We start from the raw sequence: 22576 nt of genomic DNA, 5'->3' as shown, positions 1-22576 counted from the left end.
AAAAAAAAAAAAATTGGAAAAGGTCTCTAAAATCTCTACCTTTGAGGGAAATATCGCTACCTATTGGCATTAAAGATATTGACATTTTATTCCAATTGCGCCAAGTTGTATTTTTGCAACTGTAAGTGTAAACATATTTCATGTTCTTAATCCATGTTTGCATTTGAATACGAGAGCATTTACTGAGCTGTTTACTATAGTAAACACCTAATTACACTAAGCAGGGTCAGAAAGTTTTCATTTTTAAGCATTTGTCATCTGGCTTATCCAAACAAAAAATTTTTAAATAAATACAACAAAATAAAACAAATCAATAAATAAAAACGGAGGTAGTATTTTACTTAACAACACAAATGGGTCCATGATAACTATATAATAATGAGGAAGGACATTAGCTGTCTGAGTTTGCAAGCCTCTCTTGATCAAGGAAAACAAAAGTTATGGACAACAGTGAGATTTTGGAAGCTGTAGAACTTAACACAAAGCTGAGTTCAGCTTCTTGGAAAGATAATTGGAAGTCTTGTTATTTTCCTCTCTTGCTATTTCATCTACTATCTACCCCCACGCAAAACTCTACAATCTTTATCTTCTCTCAATAAATGTGTTACTAATCGCTTCTGGTCGGATGTACCAGCACTTCAAATTCAACATTCCTAAAATGTACCCATTTTCTTTCAACCTTGGCCATATCTTTGACTCTACTCTCCCATCAGGTTTCCCCTTTTCCGGTATTCAATTAGTCACCAAGGTCTGTTAAAGTCTTCCTTGAGTGGGGCTCAGAGTGGTCCCAGGACCAGTAGAGCAGCTGAGAACTCAGTAGAAATGCAAATTCAAGAGAAACTCTGGGGCTGGTCTGAGAAGTCTGTTTCTCCTGCAGGATCAACTTTGACCATCATTACTTCAGATCAAACCCTTATCAACTAAAGCCTCCAGCCTTCCCCTATCTCCCTCCAATCTAGCCTGCTAATCTTCTAAAACAAACAAATAAATAAAAACAAACAATATTGCTTCTGTCATTTCACAATCTCTCTTAAAAACCTCCTTAAAATGAACCCAGTAAGGAATAAATGTCTCAGTCTGGCATTCAAGGCCTTTTACAATCTGGCCCTAATATAGTTCATGCTGATCCCTACCTCAAAACCTCTTATAGCAGGAACCTTGCGTATGCCCCTCTGTGCCTTTACTCCTGATTGTCTCCTACTCTGTTTTAAGGGTCTGTTGATGCAATGCAGCACAGCGCAAAGTATAGAAAATGCCTAGCACAAAGATGTTCTGTAATACAAGCCTTAGTTTCTTAGTCCAGTCTTCTTGGGATAAGATGCTTCTACATCAGATTCTATCCCATTTGGGGCTCATGACTATCGCTTTGCCAGGTTAGATTTCTAAATGTTTCGGTGTCCAGTCACTCCATACATATTAGAGTATAATCCATTATACATATTAGAGTATAATCTTGAGGTCAGGGCTCACTTAAATTTTTGTGTCTCAAAAAAAAAAAACAGGCACCAAGGACCACGTCCTACACAAAGAAGGTCTTTGAATTTTGCTCATAATTTTCTAGCTTCAATCAGACCCAGTTGTTTCACAAAGACTAAGCATATAAAAACATGAAACCTGGGTCACCATTGTCTGACTTCGGAAAATCTAATATTACCCATTTACTGACAAGTACATATGGAGGCTTGGAGCTAAGTTCAAACAAAGGATTTGCACTAAAACTAGAGAAGCCAACAGGACTCTAATTAATAGTTTGCTAAATGTTCTTCCCATGGGGTCAGTAGCACTTAAAAAGCATACATTTGAAATATGCTTCTTTCCCTGAGGCTGCCAGACACACTGACTATAGTCTCTTTAACCACAAGAGGTCAAAGTTCTATTTTCTATCACCATACTTAGCATGTGTGCATGTTTTGCTGATTGGTTTCTTTTGTGTTTATGCTTAAAGTTAAGGCAGGCAGCAGGAAATTGAGACCAGGGAGGTTAGAAACTTTCCCAGCTCTAGTGGGCAGCACTAATGATGAGGCAGAGGCTTTGGGAAGAAATTCTGACTTACCAGTTTCTAAATGGCTCAGCTCCCCTGAATTTTATTGCATTAATAACAACTTATGCCCCAATTGATTATCTATGTTGCCCATCCCTCTCCCATCACCCACTGCTCTGTTATTTATACTATAGTGCATCAAGCAGTCAAGCCTGGCTTAATATAAACCTACTGTAAAATAATATGCCCCAAAGCCAATGGTATAAGCTTGGGGAAGGGAGGACAGTTTAAAAAGGTACTAACAGAGCAACTCAAAAATGCATTTTTCAAATAAAAATCTGGATGATTCTAGATGTCCTTGAAGTATTTCTTCCACCTGCCAAAAATCCACTCCTGGGATTGTGTTACCAGGCACTACTGAAATCTGGTAGAGTAATTCACTAGTATACTTAGAAATTTCCTAACACATCTAACGTGGTATGGTTTTCAAATCCAGTAAAACGTCATTAAGTTGATACTGGGAAGCTGTTGCTATAATTCAAAGCACTGTTATTACTGGCTGGACACCTTATTGTTCTATAATAAACAAACTGAATAAAAATCAGTGATGACTGAAACGAACTCAACTTATTTCAGTCCTTCATATTTTAAATTAATACAGTTTTACAGATTTCTTTTCCTCACTTTGTCTTTAAGAGGTGAAAGGGCAAGAGGGAAATAAAAAAATTACCACTAGTGACACACAGTCTCTGTTACAAGAATCACAAAGAAAGGTTGAAAAGTTTTCTGTAAACATTTTTCTTGAGAAAAATACAAGAACATAATGCCTTGGATTTCCTCAACAGCATATTTTTGAAGTTATTTAACCAAAAAGGAGGGAGGGGTGGATACTTAAAAAGATAATTAGAATATTTTCAACCCTTTCATCTAAGTTATCTACAATTTTATTTACTCTGGGACCCAGAACGTATGAACCACAATTTTGTTCTAATCTTACCATACTATCCAAAATTATGGTTAATCTGGTATTTCAGGGCAGGAATTATTCTCATCCATTGATCTTGTGATATATGAAGGAAAAAGAAAGGCCAGTCGGCTACTGTGAGAGGAAGGCAGAAAGAAATTCAGAAAAAGCTGAGAGGGAATTTCCCACAGTATCCTGCAGGTCTATCCCCAGCAAGGTATACACTGGCGAGGGGTGGTGGGGAGAGGCGGACAGAATAGTGGAGGAGGATAGGATGATCTGGGGTTTGGGGGAGGGACAACAAAGAGAGTCATGGGTCCAGTCGGCCAGCAATGTACCCTAGCTTTATTTTAAAATCCAGATGTGAAGGCATTTTCCTATAGAATCACACTATTTCGTAGGATTGCTGAGAAAAATTAGTTAATATCTTTAATAAGTATTTGATTTCTCCAAACACTAATTCAAAGATGTAGTCCCTACCATGTAACACTGTAGTCTAAAGTGGCAGATGTAGACGTGAGAAAAACACAGAAGATAGCATATATACACAATGGAATGTCTTTAAGCCATAAGAAGAGAAAGAAATCCTGTTATTTATGGCAACATGGGAGAGCCTGGAGAACACTATGTTATGTGAAGTCAGGCACGGAAAGATACATATCGCATGTTCTCATTCATTTGTGGGAGCTAAAAAAATATATTAGGTCATCGAGATAGAGAGTAGAATGGTGGGTATTAAAGGCTAGGAAGGGAAGGGAGCTGGGAAGATGGGGAGAGGCTGGCTAATGAATACAAACTTTCAGCTAGCTAGGAAGAATAAGTTCTGCTTTGCAGTACCATAGGGTGAACAGGGTTAACTATAATTTATTGTATATCTTCAAAAAGATAGATAACAGGATTTTGAATATTCACAGCACAGAGAAATGTTAAGTATTTGAGATGGGCATACTAATTACCTTGATTTGATCATTACATATTGTATACATGTATTGAAATTTCATTCTGCATCTCACAAATATGTACAATGATTAGGTATCAGCTAAAAATGAAAGGGAAAAAGGGGGTCAACATTTTAGTTGTGCATATTTTACTGAATTTTGTTTTTTATAGCAAGTTACCTCATGCCGTTCCTGCAGAGACATTGTTTTATATATACCCATGGTAGAAATTCTTTGACTCTTAATTATGGGAAATGAAAGGGCGTGTGGGGTGGTTCCCCTAACTCCCCTTTTCTAGCAACAAACATAATCAGTAAAACCACTTTTTCAAAAGACACAACTCAAAGACTATTATCAAGATATCTGAAATTCTGCTATTTAGATATATTAGATTTCTTTAAGGCATTATTTCCCTGTAAAATGTGAATATCCACAGGAGAGGTCCCACACCAAGCTATTAATCAAAAGCATCTTACTATGAATGAAATTATCAGATTCTGTCTAACATGACAGCTGGGACAGGGAAGTAAAAATTGTTTTGTATTTATTTGGCTTGGGGGAGCAGGAGGACGGAGGGAAGGGACAAAAGATAAGTAGGTCCTAATCACCAGGCAGAGAAGCCTGAAGAGCCTTGGGAAACTGCAACTAGAAGGAAGGAGAAAAGGAGAGATGAGGGGAAGGGCAGGAGAGAAGGCTCTTTCTCCCAAAGACACAATTTGTCTGAAATCAGCCCTGGTTGCTAGAAAAGCAATGAGGCTCATTTTTCCACCAAAGGCCTTAGAAGGCAAGGGAATAAGAGCTTCAGTATGTGCACAGCTGATTAGTTACAGCATTTTTTGCTAGACATATTATATATATTGAATTAAAATCATTCTAATAAGTATAGAAAGCCTACATTGTACACACATAAATTAGCTTTCCTTACACAGAGAATTCAAGTATTATTCATGAATTCAAGTATAACATGTTAAAGAAACAGTCAGAATTTTTAAAAGTTAGGAAAGTCCAGTCTGTAGTATACTCATTAGCCAACACTTTCATATATAATTCATACCTAACGTTATAAAGAAAAGTAAAATGCATGGTCCTTGCCTTCAGGAAATTTACAACCTAGTTTAGAGGACAAGTAGAAAATACACAATTAGATAAAATCTAAAAAGCAGTATATAAATCAATGACTGGAGCGTCCTTCTACTGAAAATAGACATACTAGGTGTTTGGAAATAGAGAAGTTTCTAAAGCCTACGACATGGAAAGAAAGTTCATGGAGAAGGTAAGATAGAGACCTTGAAAATCAGAATTTGGCCAATCAAAGTGATTACTGCATTGTGACTGGCATGGTAGAGTAAAAGGGATTTCTTGTCAGAATGTAGCGAAAACTAAGTTTAGATCTACAGAAAGAAACCTGGTAACACAATATGGAAAGCTGAGCAGAGGGCTTTGGGTCTGATGGGGGGGAGGGGTGGTGATTGGCTTTCAAAAGAAAAATGTGGGTTATCAAGCAAGAGAGAGATGAGATAATGACAGTGTTTCCATGTGATTAGCTTGGCATTGTTTTACAGGATGAACTGCCCACATACATCATAACACCTTTTATGAAGGAGCTCAAAAATACACTCCACAGATGATAGTTAATTCATTCTAATAACCTCTCATTGAGGCAAAGGAAATGCAGCTTTTATTATTCCCCATTTTGCAGATGATTTGCTCGAGGTCACTGAATAAATGAAAAGCAGAATAAAAAATACAGTATCACAACGTTCAATGGTTCCTAAGTACCAGCTAAATTGTATTCTCTCATTTTCTATGACTCAAGCAAGGGAAGTACATGATGGACCTTTGTGCTCAAGTGCCATTTCGAGGCTCTCATTACTGTCCCAGGCACATGTCCTACCATGCCCAATTCCTGTTTATTCTCCCTAGAGCCCCCAGCCCCCAGGCCCCTACCTTCAAACCCTTTAACTAACCCCACCTCTCTCAGCTAACAGTTGGCTGTGATTATTTCATTTCAGCTGGTCTTCTGCCATTATCATTAGCATATTCAACACCTCTGTATCAACCACTCAACAACAGGGAGACAATGGTTTGTGTTCATCAATGGGAGGCAATGCTTTCCACTTCGAATTGCAAAGCTGATCAGTCCCTTAGGAAGGTGTGGGGGAGGTAAGAACTCCACATATTGGACTCCGGTACAATCCCCCCTACCAATTTAGGTTACCTGATAACAGTTAAATAAAGGATTCCCCCCAGTTTACTACCTCTCCATCTTGAAACATTTTCTTATCCTTTTATGCATCTTAAAGCCAACCTTCCTTTTTTTACAACCTATCTCAGGAGGGCCATTATTTTCACACATTCCATCCAGCATGATGAACCTCTCCCTCCTTGGTGGCACCAGTCATTCCTTTTCAAGTAAAGTGCCTGATAGGCAAAGGGCATGGTGGCTCAAGTCTGCAATCCTAGCACTCTGGGAGGCCAAGGCTGGTAGATTGCTTCAGCTCAGGAGTTTGAGAGCAGCAGCCTGAGCAAGAACAAGACCCCTTGTCCCTACCAAAGGAAAAAAAAATAGAAAAACTAGCTGGGCATAGTGTGGTGCATGATTACAGTTCCAGATACTCAGGAGGAGGCTGAGGCAAGAGGATTACTCAAGTCCAAGAGTTTGAGGTTGTTGTGACCTAAGATGATGTCACCATGGCACTCTATCCAGGGTGCTCAGTAAATGTCTGATAAATGCGTAACAACACTCCAGTTCACATCTACCACTACTTGTTAGGTAATTTTGCTTTCTCATCCATTGTTGTCTCAAAATTCACAAGTCTAGAACAGAGATCATAAACTTCCTACTAGACCTGGCTCTTCTCCGTTAAATTACAATATCTTTCAGATGTACCATAATTCTCCCAGTTTCTCATATTCACTAACACAAAGACTTTGACTTCTCCCTCTGTACCTATCTAAATATTACGTTTAGTAATTAATTTTTTCTTCATAGTACTAGGCATATGGACGGCAACCTGTCAAGGGAAGGCCCATTGTGTCTGTACAGCTATGATTATCCCACTGAAACAATCTCTGTAGAGCAAACTGTTTTAAGTCTCTTAACTCTCCATTTCATCCATTCATCCAATCTTGAGATTTCTCTTCCTACATACAGCTTTTTCCTTATTTTTACATTGAGTCTTCCTTCCTCAGAAGTGTGTCATGACTAGTTCAGAGGCCAAAATCCTTCCCTAGCATTTAAGGACCCCCAGGATCTGGATCCAGTCTAGTTTTATAATCTTATCTCTTATTATTTTTCCAGAGGATTTCTTCATCACAGCCCAAGTGAATTTACCCCACTCTCAAAGATTTTATGTGTATCGATATACACCGATGATCCTTGACTTATGATGGGGTTATGTTCTAAAAAAACCCATCATATGTTAAAAATATGGACCATTTCACTCTGACTTGTGGAAATACTATCTAATTTAATACAGTATACCTAACCTAACAAACATCCAAACATCATAGCTTAGCAGAGCCTCGGAACAACTTATGGTAGCCTATAGTTAGAACAACTCTTAATGTCCATTTTAGAATAAATTATTGAATATCTCCTGTAATTTATTGAATACAATACTAAATGTGAAAAACAGAATAGTTACATGGATATCATCATAAAGTCTAAAAAATCCTGAGTTGGGAACCACCTATATACTTTTCAGACTTTCTCCTCTGCTTAGAAATGCCCACCCCTAGGGCAGCACCTGTGGCTCAAAGGAGTAAGGCGCCAGCCCCATATGCCTGAGGTGGCAGATTCAAACCCAACCCCAGCCCAAAAAAAAAAAAAAAACAAAAAACTGCAGAAATGCCCACCCCAATATTTATCCTAACAAGATTTTGCGGTCAGTTTACTTTCTGGAAGTCTTCAACTCTCTCAGTCAGAAACTTCTATTATACTTATAGTAAGTTCACAGATTTTGCATTGTTTGATATTTCATGCGCTAGTTTTAACAATACACAACAAAATTTTAAGCTCTTTACGGACAGATCATGTAATATTATGTGTATTTCTGTATCCTTCCTAGAACTCAGTAACTAGGTTCACCAGTGCCAGGCAATGTTTTCTACCTCTTAGACAAAAGTGTTCAATAAAGTGTTCATTAATCTTACTTTTTTTTTTTTTGGCAGTTTTTGGCCAGGGGTAGGTTTGAGCCCGCCACCTCTGGCATATGGGGCCAGTGCCCTACTCCTTTGAGCCACAGGTACCGCCCAGTGTTCATTAATCTTTAAACTTCATTTCTACTTGACACCTCAAATAACAACTATATTTAAAATATACCACCTTGGTCATCATGTGTAAAGTACATGAATGCCAATTTTTAAATTCTTTAGCAGAAACTTAAAAAAAAATTTTCTAATGAGAGGCACAGCATAAAGCATGGAATATAATAACATTTAGTATTGCAATTCAACATTTAACTTTATTCTCCCACCAATATTTTATGAAATATTTAACAATTAATTTAGATGGGCAGCACCTGGGGCTCAAGGAGAAGGCGCTGGCCCCATATACTGGAGGTGGCGGGTTCAAACCCAACCCCGGCCAAAAACCGCAACAAAAAAAATAAATTAAAATAAAATAATTAACAATTAATTTAGAATAGGTGTCTTCACAAATACTGATGTAGGTTCTAAGGGAGAAATATCTTAAATATAACTGGAAACTTCAAAGAAAAAACAGGTCTTAAATCATTAAAGAGTAAATATTTGAGTGGAAAGAACAGGTTTATTGGTTTACTTTTTAAAAAAAAAAAAAGTTGTACTTTAAATATTTTTCAAGAGTTCAGCTCCTGGTATGGAAAATTCCTTTAGTTACCCACTAAAGAAGCAAGCATGAATAAAGGACAAAAAACCTTCACAGACTCAACATTTAGTATAATATGGCAAAAATCTTCATTACCACATTATTAAGAAATATCAGCAATACGGGTTTGAATAACTAATTCATAAGGAAGAGAGTCTGAACTGGACCAAATCCTGGGTTTTCTTTCTTCACTCCAAGTCTCTTTTCTATTTTAAACTAGTGGCAACAGAAATTTCTTTGTTTCATAGTCAGGAATGTTGGAAGTCTTAAGTGATAGAACAGGTAGCTCAGCTTCTACTTCACGTCTCTCCTCAGAAGGAGAAAAACATTGTGGGTAAAGTAATTTTGTTTTTATTTCTGGAAAAAAATCATTTTTTTCCATCAATCTTCATAATTCTCTAAAATAAACTGTTAAAAATTTATAGGCCATTGACCACTTCACCCTGATTTTTTGGAAATACTATACATTAACTTCAAGAATGCGTGGCTAACTCTTACTACTCTAAAAGTCTAAAAGTTGCTCCTAACAAAACTCAAAGAGAATTTTAGAAGCTCATGATGTATTTCTGCATCTCATATGCAATATTATTGCACAAAAAAAAATAGTGAAAGTAATCTAGGCTCAAGAGGCACGCTGCATGCTATCAAATTTATTAAGATACTGTACATTTTCAACTATGCAAAAAACTTAGTTACACAAAATACTTAAGAACTCCCATCTAGAAAAAAATGGAGGGCGGCGCCTGTGGCTCAAAGAAGTAGGGTGCTGGCCCTATATGCCAGAGGTGGTGGGTTCAAACCCAGCCCGGGCCAAAAACTGCCAAAAAACGAAAAAAAAAAAAAAAAAAAAAAAGAAAGAAGAGTTTACCATTTCATTAAGGGAATGATAAAAAAATATTCTTCTCTCCTCTCTTCTTTGCTAACATTGAGATGTCTGCTCTACCCTAATAAGGTAGGACAAAGTAATCACAACACATGGAGAGCACACAGTGAAGGGCAGAATTGACCATTTAAAACTTGAAATCTACATTCTAATCCGCCTTGATGAGATTTAAAAATTCAAGAGATGGGCAAAGTCAGATAATTAAAGCGGGGCAGCAAGAAGTAATAGGGAGCAGCAAGCAGTTGCTTAACCCTAGAAATCAAACAAAATCAAGAAAAATGAAATAAAGACCAGAAACCCTTGTTCCTCAGCACACTAGAGTTCCCCAGAATCCCAGACTGGATGAAGGAGGAGGCACTCCACTGCTGGCGCACACACGCAGGCGCGCACAATAGAGAGCCGCATGGAGACCCTCAGACACAAACTTCACGTGTGTAATGCTAGGCTCTCCACATAATGGGAAGGAGAGCACGGTGGGAAAATGTGACACTTTTTTCCAGATCAGACAGAGGAAAACTGTACTTAGTATTGCAAACTACTCATTCTCTTGACACAATTAAAGGCAGAAGTGAATGAATGGAGTGTGGGGCAGGGTAGACGAAGGGAAAAGAGGGAGGGAAAAGAGGAGGGAAAGAGGGGAGAGATGGCCTGAGAGGAAGAAAGTTTGAGGCATTTTTGCAAAGCTTGAATGGTTTAACCTTTAAAAGAGCCTTACTATTTCCTTTCTCTCCCTCTCCATTGGATACACGGACTTCCTGGGACTTAATGCAGCCGAAAGGAAGGTCTGGTGTTTTTAGGGCACAGGAGGAGTTAGATTTATGTACTATGCAAATGGCCTCTTTGGGGGAAAGAATTGTAAAAATCACTTTTATGATCTTGCATTAAAAGAGACAAACTGGTAAAACATCTTTTTAAAAAAGATAAATTCCACGCACCAATAAGTAAATTCATGTGCCAACCCACAATGCTTTGATTTCTACTAGAAACATAAGCTATTTACTACTCCAAACGTTTTTTCTGAACTCGAAAAAAGTTTGCTTTCATATTTCAAGAACATCATGAGGGGCTGAGGCGTCCGTGTTTTTAGCCTTTGACTTATTCATAAATGGGTTGTTTAGGCAATCTAGCAAAGAGAAACAAATGTGACTGTTTTACAAAGTTAGGTTTTGATAGCATTTTAGCAGATAGCCTAAAGTGCAACAGATTTAAAAACAATAGCCTAAAGTCTCTCGACATAGCTCTTTAACAAAATGAAAATATAACCCCGGGGCGGGAGGCGCCTTGGGCAAACCTCGAGTTTGAAGGAGTAAGAAGTTGGGTCCCCTGCAATAGTCCCTTCTCTGGGACAAAAAGCTTCCTTTAAGCACATGTAACAGTCATTTTGTGGGAAAGGGAGGGAAGGGGGGCTGGGAAGTCATCACCTCAGCAACTGTGAATAGGACCCTGCATTTATCACACCACTCTATGGACTGGTCCAGGTAGGGGAGAGAGACACAACTTTGCCCTTAAAAGCAGCAGCACCCAAAGGGAAAAAGAAGTCACCTCGCTCTTCCCGCTACGCACACAGGAAGAGCCCAATTCAACGGCGCCGCCACCGCCACCCCTTGTCTTGCCCCGCCCCAACTTGTGTGTGTGTGTGTGTGTGTGTGTGTGTGTGTGGCACCACTTGCATTTTACTCCGCAAATTCCGAGACACCTCCATCTCTCCAAGTTAAGTTCCCCCAACCCCAATCCCCAACTATGCCACACTCAGCAGACGCAGGTGTTCCTGGTTCTGGCCTATTTTTACGCCCCCCACCCCCGCAATCCCTACCTAGTAGCACGCTCCAGACCCTCCCTGTCTTCCCAGCATAGAGCACCCCCTATCCCGGACGCCAGGAAACACCTTGAGTCCTACTCCCCGGACACCTGGCCAGAGCGCCCAGCCCTGCCCTCTGGGGAGCCCCAGGGGCCGCCACTCTTCAGTGCCCTGCTAGGAGCGCGCACCCGGCTCCCCGGCAGTCACGTGGGCAGCGGAGGCGGCCTGGGCTTCCTCACCTGCATCCCAGGCACTTGGACGGCCACCGGTGAGTGGGCCATGAAGGCGTCTGCTGCTCCTTCGCGCCGCTTCTGTGCCGGTGGCGCCTTGGCTTCGGACTGGCTTCTCCTCCGGGGATAGCTCGGCGGCCCTCCAAAGCTTTTCGATCGGGGCCTGGAAGGACACACAGAAGTGGGGTTACTGGGCTGGTGGCGCGTAGCCCGGGGCTGGGAGGTGGGCTGTGCGCGGCGCGGCTCCCTGGGACTCAGTCTACCTTTCCAACGCCCGCCAGCCGTTGTGGCCGCCGCCTCCGCTGCTGCTCCTGTTCCTGTATGCGCCGCGCTGTATGTGGCGGTTGCCGGGACCTGGGCTCGAGTGATGCGGCTCCTCTGCGCCTCGCCGCTTTAGGAAGAGGAGGTGGAGGCGCCCCAGCCACCCGCCTGCTCGCCGGGCCGGGGAGGCGGGTGGGGGCGGTTCCGCCGTTGGCCCTGCCCCGGCCCCGCGGCCGGGCGGTGTCGGGGGAGTTAAGGCTCGCAGCAGCGGAGGAGTTTGGCTGGGGCTGCTGGAGCCTGAGACTCGGGAGACGTGCTCGTTAGGCAGCGGGCAGAACTCGGAGACAACGAGACCTGGAACACGGCCGGGCCTGGAGAGAGAATGGAAGAGTTTGGGAGACCCAGGGAGTTTGAGGGCGTCCCAGACGCGGCCACGTTGCAGGCAGGCGTGCGAGGCTGGGGTGTTTGCAGCCTCGCAGACGTCTTGAGTTAAACTTGGGGAGTGTTGGAAGTCTTTCTTGGCTCCCCGACCTGCTGAGGGTGGAGTCGCAGAGAGTCAATAGACCCCTGCTGATACCCGTTGTCCGGTCTCCCCAGCCCCGGAACGCCCCACTGGGCAAATCTGTGGCCACTTTCCTGCTTTCCGGGTTCCCCGCCCCCAGACATGCTTCAGGTGACTTAAACCAAAGACTACCCCTACCTCTTGAGTTATCATTTGAAAGACACCCAGGCTAGAAGTTCTTTCCACCCTAAGTTATGCACGTGCAAGGGAGATGGAAATTGAAAAACAGATGGTATTAAAAACAGCAGAAAAATTAATGAGAATAATAGAGTCACGGAAAATGAGATTGGATCATTAGCAGTACATAGATAGTAGTGTTACTGAATTTAGCACACACAGCAGAGATTTTGGCACCTCCCAGCCTCCGCCCTATTTTGAGTTTCACTTTGAGGGGGAGACAATTTCTTTTGAGAGTACTCTGATAATAACAACAGTAACTGTTAATTACAGCAATTACAGGAATTTCATAATGAAGGCACCTTTGGGAACACATGAAGGGTTAATTGCATTTTAAAACAGTAACATCCAAGTGCCAGTTTAAAATGAATATGAAGGTCTCTACCTTCCAGTTTGATATCGGTGTCTATGAGGGATTCTAGTAGACAGTTAATAGTTTTCTTTTTAATATTTGTTAGCGAATAGCATATGATTATATCAATATCATAATTATTAATAGATATCATTTTCTTTGTGCCACAGACTACTAAGTGCTTTATGTGTGTTACTTTATTGAATCTTTACAAGGGCCTCCTTGGGTCTTACTGCTTTCCTCCAGTTTTACAGATGAAGAAAAAGGCTCAGCCAGGTTAAATAATATGACCCAAAGGTCACCCAATTAAGAAGTGGTAGAGCTGGAAATTCAAACCCACATCCCGCTGGAGATAAATTTATTACTTCCTCTATGGTTTCTGTTTGTTTTTAATGATGATACAGAAGATAATTGCATTTTCCTTGATCCCAGTTTTCCAAGTCCCAGCCCTCACTATTTCTAACATGATAGTGGGCCCCAATCTAGTCTATTTTCCACTAGTCCAGCTCACCCATAACATTGCCAGCCTGACCAGAAACCTGCAGTGCCACCTAAACTTTTTTGTCCATAAAAATCTCCTTGGGTTCATTTTAAAGTGCAAATTTTGATATTTAAAAAGTCTGAAGTGGGCCCAAGATTTTGCAGGGCTAACACGCTCCCAGGTGGTGTGGATACCCTGAACCTTAGATCACACTTTGAGAAAGAAGGGTCTGAATCAATCTCCATCTTTAAGACCCACCTCCAGTCCCGCCCCCACAGCACCTTCCTAGTCTGCTCAAGGCCTCCTTCAAACTCCTGTTGCATGTTGGTGCAAGCAGTGCTCACACCGTAGTTCTTGCTTCTTATTTCATGTATTTCATTTGCTTTGTCTGCCCAACAATATTATTAGGTCCTTGGAGGCCAGATTTCCAGCCACTCCTGTATAAGAATTATTCAAGTAGAATGGCAGCTCTCCCAAGGGCAAGCTTTTTGTTTGTTTTTGCTCGCTGTTGCATCCCCAGAGACTAGGTGCATGGCATATAGTAGGTCCTTAATAAATATTTGTTGAATGAAAGGATAAATGAATAAATAAACTTCCTTTCAATTCTTTGCTGAGTTTACTATGTGCATAATGAGTACAGTGTATGTTCTATTGATGCCAGGTTAAACTCCTAGGATGAAACTAAATTGTCACTTTATTGCATGTTACACCTTTCATTATTTTGCCTCCTAAATTTTTTCCAGTTACTTTAATTTCACAACTACCTATGGGCAAATTGTATAATTTTAACAAATAAGTAAATTAAGCATAACAAGAAGTGACTTTCCCTGACATCATTCTGAGCTTATGTAATTATGTGGGAGCGTGAAAACCAAATGTTGAGAGCTGGGCTATTGAGACATTTCCTAAGAGGCACTGCTTTTGAGATTTTAGTAAAGTTTTTAATTTTATGTAGGTCTTCTGCTATTAAAAAACCACCTGTTGTTATTATTGATAGAGATCACTGGAGTTAATTTTACATAGGGTTTCTTGTGGTTTTTCTTATCCTTTTTCCTTTGTGTGTTTGTGTGTGTGTATACACGTAAAAAAAAATTGTGAAGGTGTGAAAATTAACTCCCCCACCCCTTGGGCTGCATTACTTCTCAAATTCTTAATGTAATTGAATTGACCTTTAACTATGCTTTTGTTATCCCTCCCTCACCCTGCACACACACCCCCAAAGAACACTTGAATATTTTACTTCAAAATGTCATCCTAGGCTCGGTGCCTGTAGCACATTGGTTACAGCAATAGCCACATACACCAAGGCTGGCAGGTTTGAACCCAGCCCGGGCCAGCTAAAACAATGACAACTGCAACAACAAAAAAATAGCTGGGCATTGCGGTGGGCACCTGTAGTCCAAGCTACTTGGGAGGCTGAGGCAAGAGAATTGCTTCAGCCCAAGAGTTGGAGGTTGCTGTGAGCTGTGATGCCACAGCACTCTACCAAGGGCAACACAGTGAGACTCTGTCCCCCTCCCCTCCCCAAATATTGTGATTTAGGTTACTGACTCTGTTCTGATATTTAGAAGTATAACATTCAAAGGTCCTTTTTATTTTAATAAAAGCCTAGGTGATACCTTAAATCTCTTTCCTACTCTCTGTGGGTATCAAATCAGAAATCATGATACAATCGTTCTTATACATGTTGTATCCTTCCTATTGTTCCAGCACAGCATCCCAAGGAAAAACCTACCGAATCAATTCTTGGTCAAGGAACATTAAAGCTATGTAATTGCTGAATTCTCCTGAATAACCTCGTACCTTTGGGGACTTGCATAATACTCTACGATAGTATCATTTATAACCGAAACTATACTATGCAAGACAGCCCAGCTTAATTTGCTCCCTTGCTGTACTTCCTGGTGCTACTGAGGGGACTAGAACAACAGAAGAGGTGGGGGGGAAGCCGATGCTGCTTTAAGCCCTTTCCTGCTTATAATATTTCTTTATATGCAAGCTTGCTGTCTTTGAAATGTTTGCATTTAGGCACCAAAAGAATTAAGCTCATAACTTCTTGCCTCTACCAACTGGTTACAGAGCTGAGAGAGGTAAGTGTGGCCTGGATGCTTTCATTCACATGGAGAGGTAGGAGTCCGAAGACTTTTTAAAGAGCTCCCTTCCTGGTTCCAGTTTTGCTACCCACCTAAAGTCTCACTTACAGAATCATACTGTTTACCTTTAGGTGCTTTGGGCCCAAGGTGAACAGCCTCAGAAGAGGCTGAGTTTGGGCTGAGTTTCCTCAGTGGGGAGAGAAGCCCGGTCCACCGCAGCAGTCCTCCTACAACGATGGTTTTGTCTTCCCCAGTACACAAAGAGACTGGGGAGTTTCTTGGGAGAGATTCTTTGGGAGCCTAGGGTCTTTGGAGTAAGATCAGGGGATTTCTTTGCCCTCTCCCGACTATAATTTTTAGTCACCGGTGAGCCTTTCATGTTTATGGTGCTGAACAACCAACCTGGGTGATATTTTTCCCCTCTGAGAGTTGGCTTTTTAAAAATGTATTGAATCGACCACTTGTTCTTTGATTTGTAGGCTTCTCAAGAAAACAGTTCTAGTCAAAGGTGGCAGTTAAAAACAGAAAAAAAAAAAAAAAAAGACTGGCAGTTGCGACCAAATAGGAAGTGACTATGCCATCAGCTCACACCGAGGAAAAGGAAGTTGCCAGGACCTCTAAGAAAGGCAGTTGTGTAAAATTACCACCCTTCAACTTGCTTAGCTGAAGTTCTGTCACCCTGTGGTAAAAACATCCATAGTTTTGTTACTGCTGTCTTCAAGAGAATACGACCAGAGTAAGGGAGCAAGAGGGAGCTGTTATCAGGGACTACCAGAAGTTTTGAGGGCGGGCAAAAACCAACACTGAAGAAGCCAAGCTCCCATCCTATTTCTTTCTTTTCTTTCTTTTTTTTTTTTTTTGCAGTTTTGGCCAGGCCAGGCTTGAACCCACCACCCCCAGTGTATGGGGCCGGCCCCCCTATTCCTTGAGCCACCAGCGCCACCCTCCCATCCTATTTCTTTCTTTCCTGGGTCACATCAGTATATTAAGATTAGTTGTTATTCAGGAAGTTATATGATGAGCCTCACCACCAGGGTCCGACTATAGACTGTAATGAGATTTTTGCTGAGAAGTAGAAGACATAATGTCTTTTGATACTTTCACTTTAGCCCCAGACCCGGCTCAGGCCACATGACCTTTTCATTTCTCCCTTCTTTCTTTTTCACATATTTCTTGAGCACAGTGCTAAGTATTGAAAATACAAAGAAATGTAAGGTGTTTATTTTCCTGCAGGAGAACACCACAAAAGTTAAACAAGGGGTATTCAGAGTAATAAATGATGATAGTAACAGTCTGTTTAAAAAAAATACTACATCAACAGGCACTAGAAAGCAATTCGTTTTACCTGTGTAGATCCTGGAAGGCTTCATAAAGGAGGTGATATTCGAGCCAAGCCTTGAAAAATGAGTAGATGTTCAGCCAGAGAGTTAAGGAGAGGGGATAGAGAATAAAGGACGTTCCAGACAGAAGGAACAGCGTGAACAAATGTTCCAATAGGCATGTGTATCTCACATCACCTGATAACCTGGATAAAATACAGACTTTTGTGATTTATTCATACTGATTCTGAATTTGTTAGTCTGAGATGGAGAAAGGGTTCTTGTCTTTTATTTTAAAAAAATCCCCAGGTGATTATTATGTGTGCTCTTGGTTAAGAACCAATAGCTTAGAGAAACAACAGGCTTTCTTTGAGAACTAGCTGGTAGTTTAGTTGAATGGGCAGAGCGATGGAGCACATTAGCATGCCAGCAGCAAGGCTGGGAAGACAAGTTAGGGGCAGACTGTGAGCCTTATATGCCATTCGGAAGAGTTTAGACTTGATCCTATAGACTCCCAGTAGTCCTGAGGGGTTTTAAGGAAGAAAGGAATTTGATCCAGATTTGTTTTTTGAAAAGAGAACTCTGCTTAACACATAAAGGATAGATTGGATATGGGAAAGACTAGAAGCAGAGGGACCTATTAAGAGACCATTAGGAGGCTGCATTGTAAAAGTGCAGGAGAGGGACTGAACTGAATGGATGGCTGTGAGAAAGAAGAGGAATGAAGAGGAAGGGATAGATTCCAGAAGCAATTTGGAGGTGGAATCAACTGCAGTCAGTTGATTGTGTGTGGACAGCACCAGAGGGAGAGGTTTAAAATACCAGAGACATCTAGCTTAGGGGACTGGGGACGTGTTGATGTCTGGATCTGAGCTAGGGAGTATAGAAAGAGAAGCAGCATTGGGAAAAAGATAAGGAGTTCAGTTTGGGTACACTGTGTTTGAGGTACCTGTGTGACCTTTAAGTCTTGAGCAAGGGGTCAGATTGCAAATATAGATTGGAGAACTGCAGAGACAAATCCTTTGTTAGCCGCATGGCAAAGTGTCAATAAAGGACATAAAAAATAGAAACCAAGTTGGAAATGTTCACTTCCCATTTAGAAAACTACGTCTTAAATAATTGTCTTGTGTTTGGAGCCAGTCAAATGTGTCCTGTGTTAGCTAGCATCACGTTGATCTGCAGTGAGCATAACATTTTCTTCAAAGTAATGATTGTTAATCTCATGCCTGTACAATTATCACTGAATTTCTCTGCTCTACACATACAGGCTGCCCTTTGTGAATGCATGATAATGACAGTAAAGAAGGAACAAGTAAAGAACAAAAACGAGGTGAAGAGATCTGAATGTTATGTTGCCAGGTTTTCTGGGATGGTTTTCTTGCATGCAACTGTGAAAGAGATTATTGTGCACCAGAACATTTTGTATTATATTTCCCCTCCTACACTCAAAAGAAAATGAGGTGGGAGATGACATGCGTGCCTGGTTTCATGAAGCCAAGTTAGTGTCTTCTACAATGGAAAGAAAAACAGGAACAATTTATTGCAATCTAAAGCACAGATTACTGGCAAAACCTTGACATTTGCCTGCTGTGAAAGTGCACAGCAACTTTAGTTAATATTTCTCCAATTTTTCGAAATCATTCATACTGTTCTGGTTCTTCCATTTTTTTCTGTGCTATTGACCTTTTATGAAACTTTACACATCCCTGTAGTTTACCATATGTGAAGGTAAGCATTCGAATGGCTAAATGCCAACTTGAAATTAACATAGATAAATCACGCTTTCCGTATAAATTGTGAAAATAGTGGTAGACATTTACAATATGAGATCATGAAAACAGATACAAATAGATTACATTTGTACACTGCATTTTATTATGTGTTTGGGTTTTCCTCAGGTGTTACAAGAAACTGAAATATACCAGCTCTTAAATTTTAACATTACTTTTGCATCTGACAATATACAGATTCCTGTTATGCAAATACAGAGAAATGGGTGCTCGCTATGTTGTAAAGGATGGATTTAGTTCATGAAATATGTATTTTTAAATATATTTTCTTGTTGTTTTTCCAGATTCTAAACACATAAAAAGGTTATTGCTGTGTGGAAAGGTCATTTATATGACCAATAGCAGAAGAAACTGTGTCTGGGTTGTAAAATGCTGGGTTATTAAATATGTTTCCTAGTAAAGTAGTGAAGCATTCAAAGTGAGCGGGCCTACCAGACTGCTTGAGTATCACTCCTCTACTTTCGTTCTGCACACAGTAAATGAGATGTAAAGTGATTGCAATTTATATGTATTCACATTTAATTCTCACAACAGGCTCGTCGCCTATAGCTCAACCGGCTAAGGCGCCAGCCACGTACACCTAAGGTGGCGGGTTCGAATCCCCAGCCCGGACCCGCCAAACAACAATGACGGCTGCAACCAAAAAATAGCTGGGCGTTGTGGCGGGCGCCTGTGGTCCCAGCTACTTGGGAGGCTGAGGCAGGAGACTCGCTTGAGCCCAGGAGTTGGAGGTTGCTGTGAGCTGTAATGCCACGGCACTCTACCCAGGGGGACAGCTTGAGGCTCTGTCTCAAAAAATAAAAATAAAAATAAAAATAAAAAATTCTCACCACAACTTCATAAGCAAGGTACTACTACAATATTATTATGATAGTATTGTTTTATTATCACATTGAGGAAACCGAAGCATAGAAAGGTTAAGTAACTTGTCTGAAGTAGGGTTGCCCAATAAAATACAGAATGCTAGTAAAATACAGTTAAATCTGAATTTTAGATACATGATGAATAATTCTGCATGAGATACATTTATACTAAAAATTGTTTATCTGAAATTCAAATTTAACTAGCTTTCTTGTGTTTTTACTTATAAATCTGACAACCCTACAAGCCAAAGTCATACAGTTGTAAGAAGTGGAGTCAGAATTTGAATCCAAGGATTCATGCTTTTAAGCACTATGCTTATATTGATTATAAGGAATGGGAAGTAGAGTACTTTATATCTGGAGTATTGGAGAAAAAAAATCATGCCTAATAGTTAAGCCCCATGGACAGGACCACAGGTCCATAATAACTTTGAATTTATTTTAACTTACTTTAATTGTTAATGTCATTTGGTCACAGTAGTTTTAGTGAGAGGTTTTTTTGTTCTAAAAGTGATAGGATCAATAATATTTCTGAAATAATTTTTCCTTTAGTGCTCTCTAAGGAGAGAGATTAAAGAAAAATGTGATTCACTGTAATCCACTCTCATGAGTAGAATTAACAAATTAGTACAGTTCAAAAAACCTTTCTATGTCATCACAAAGAAGGTATGTGTTGTTTATAAAGAATAAAAACTTTCCTTCAATAAGAGCTTTTTAAAGGAAAAATAAACAATCTTTCTACTCACATCATGTTCTTCTCTTTTGATATTTTTACTCCAAAACAGGCATGAGACAGCTACTTTTTAATTTTTTTTTTTTTTTGCAGTTTTTTGCCAGAGGTGGATTTGAACCTGCCACCTCCAGCATATGGGGCTGGCGCCCTACTTCTTTGAGCCACAGGCGCTGCCCAAGACATCTACTTTTTGAAGGACAGTGCAATTGAATTGGGAAAAAACATGGACTTGCGAGCCAGGTGGACCTTATTGACTTGATATCTGAGCCTCATTTTCTTCATCTGAAAAAATGAAGATATTAATACTTAGTTCACATAGCGATGGTAAGGATTAAATGATATAATGCTCTCATATGATATCGGGTATAGAATTGACTTTTCACAAATAGTGGTAGTGCCTTTCCCCTGCCCATTTGACCCTCCCCTGAGGCTTCACTGCTCTCAGCAACACTAATGAATCTTTGAAAATGTAACCCTTGGCTCGGCGCCTGTGGCTCAAGTGGCTAAGGCGCCAGCCACATACACCTAAGATGGCGGGTTCGAATCCAGCCCGGGCCCGCCAAACAACAATGACGGCTGCAACTGAAAAAAACAGCCAGGTGTTGTGGCGGGCGCCTGTGGTCCCAGCAACTTGGGAGGCAGAGGCAGGAGACTCGCTTGAGCCCAGGAGTTGGAGGTTGCTGTGAGCTATGTCACGGCACTCTACCCAGGGGGACAGCTTGAGGCTCTGTCTCAAAAAAAAAAAAAAAATGTAACCCTTATTTACAAAACCATTTTGACTTGTGCAGAATTCATATAACAATCAGAGGTAGAGTCAACTGGAATCCAAAGTGCCTAAAATGTTTTCCTTCCTTCAAATGTTTAGGTTAGAAAACAAGACTAGAGTCTGAATTCTGCTTTTGGAGATTAGTTTGGAAGGATTTTTAGGAAGCCTTTTAAAAAAACTGAGAATGTTTTGAGAGGTTGAGGTTGGGGTTTATATACTTTCAGTTGTATGGGGAAACTCACCATGGACATCTTTGAGAAACACAGACACAAAAACAGATAGCAAGGTCAGGAAAATTATGGCATTATAACATTTCCTTTTATTTCTCCTCTAAGTGTGTATGTGTGGGCACGTACATTGAAGGGACAATGGATGTAATTTGGTCCAAAAGCAAAGTCCACATAAGATTAGAAAGCAAATATGCTACTGAAAACAATCAATTCTTAGGGGTGGTATATAGTGTACTAGTTAACAACATGGACTCTGGAGCCAAACTACTTAGGTTCAAATCCTAGTTTTGTCTACACGCTAGCTCTGTGATCTTCAGCAAAGTATTTCATTTCACAATACCTCAGTTTCCTCATCTGTCAAAAAAGGATAATAAAACTACTTAACCTGATTTAAGGGCTTACGTGAGTATTATTTTTTTCTTTTAACTTTTATTGGAGTATGAGCTACCTACAGAAAGCTGCACAGATCGTATGAATTTTCACATAGTTAACACACTCATCTGTCACCCAAATCAAGAAACAGACATTTGCACCCCAGAAGTCATTTTGATGTCCCCATCCAGTTACTCCCTCGCCCAGCCCAAAGTTACCCACTTCTTTGTCTTCAGTCATTGCAGGTACATATTGCTTGCCTTTGAACTTCAGATGAGAATGTACAGACATAGCTTAAACAATGCCTGGCACCTAAAAAACACTACAGAGTAGAACCTCTGTAAGTTGACCACTCAAGGGACTGTAACAAACTGGTCAACATATGGAGGTGATCAGTATAACAAACTAGGCCTACTGTACTGATACGTACATGTGGTGCATGTCTGATGTATGAAAGTTAAGTCAATGTAGGGACATGGTCAACTATGGAGGTTCTACTGTGTGAGCATGGTGATGTGATTTTAATGATAAGAAGAAAGTAGGTATGCTTGGGGAGCAGAATCCTTTATAGGAATAAAAAAGCAAAAATCAAACTTGCATATGTCTATGACGTTAAATATATAAGCCTTTTTTAAAACGTACAGTTCTTGAAAACACTTCTTTCCCATAAATTATATCTACTGTGTATTCCATGGTAAGAAAAATACATTCCATTTGACGCATCGGAGAAAACATGCCCCGACATTTCAGCACAGTGCAGGATGAGAATTTTACTGAAGTTGTTAAAGGATGAGCAGATGAAAAACAAGCTTGGTGAATGCCTTTCTAGGTGCTTCTGCGGAAGGAGAGGTGTCAGCACTACGATTTCCATGGGCCCTGGCCTATTGAAAGGCCTCAGTTTCTTTATTGTAAAAATATAGACAATTAGGCCATC

General features: G+C 40.5%; 1 protein-coding gene across 3 annotated transcripts in view; it reads right to left on the bottom strand.

The window, feature by feature from the left end:
• Positions 1-12090, bottom strand: part of STK26 (serine/threonine kinase 26) — a 63398-nt gene extending 51308 nt beyond the window's left edge. For 2 of the 3 annotated variants that reach the window (XM_003796949.1, XM_003796950.1), the window contains exons 1-2: positions 11907-12090; positions 11653-11806 (exon numbers count right to left, since the gene is read on the bottom strand). In XM_003796949.1, coding sequence (XP_003796997.1) covers positions 11653-11694 — 42 coding nt within the window. In that variant the 5' untranslated portion in view covers positions 11695-11806; positions 11907-12090. The remainder of the gene's footprint in view (positions 1-11652; positions 11807-11906) is intronic. The other variant, XM_012809643.1, reaches the window with a different exon arrangement.
• Positions 12091-22576: the final 10486 nt, after the last annotated feature.

The sequence above is a fragment of the Otolemur garnettii genome, unplaced genomic scaffold, assembly GCF_000181295.1.
Source record: "Otolemur garnettii isolate 467f Iridium unplaced genomic scaffold, OtoGar3 scaffold00109, whole genome shotgun sequence".
NCBI lineage: Eukaryota > Metazoa > Chordata > Mammalia > Primates > Galagidae > Otolemur > Otolemur garnettii.
This window is presented reverse-complemented; position numbering and strand designations above follow the sequence as displayed.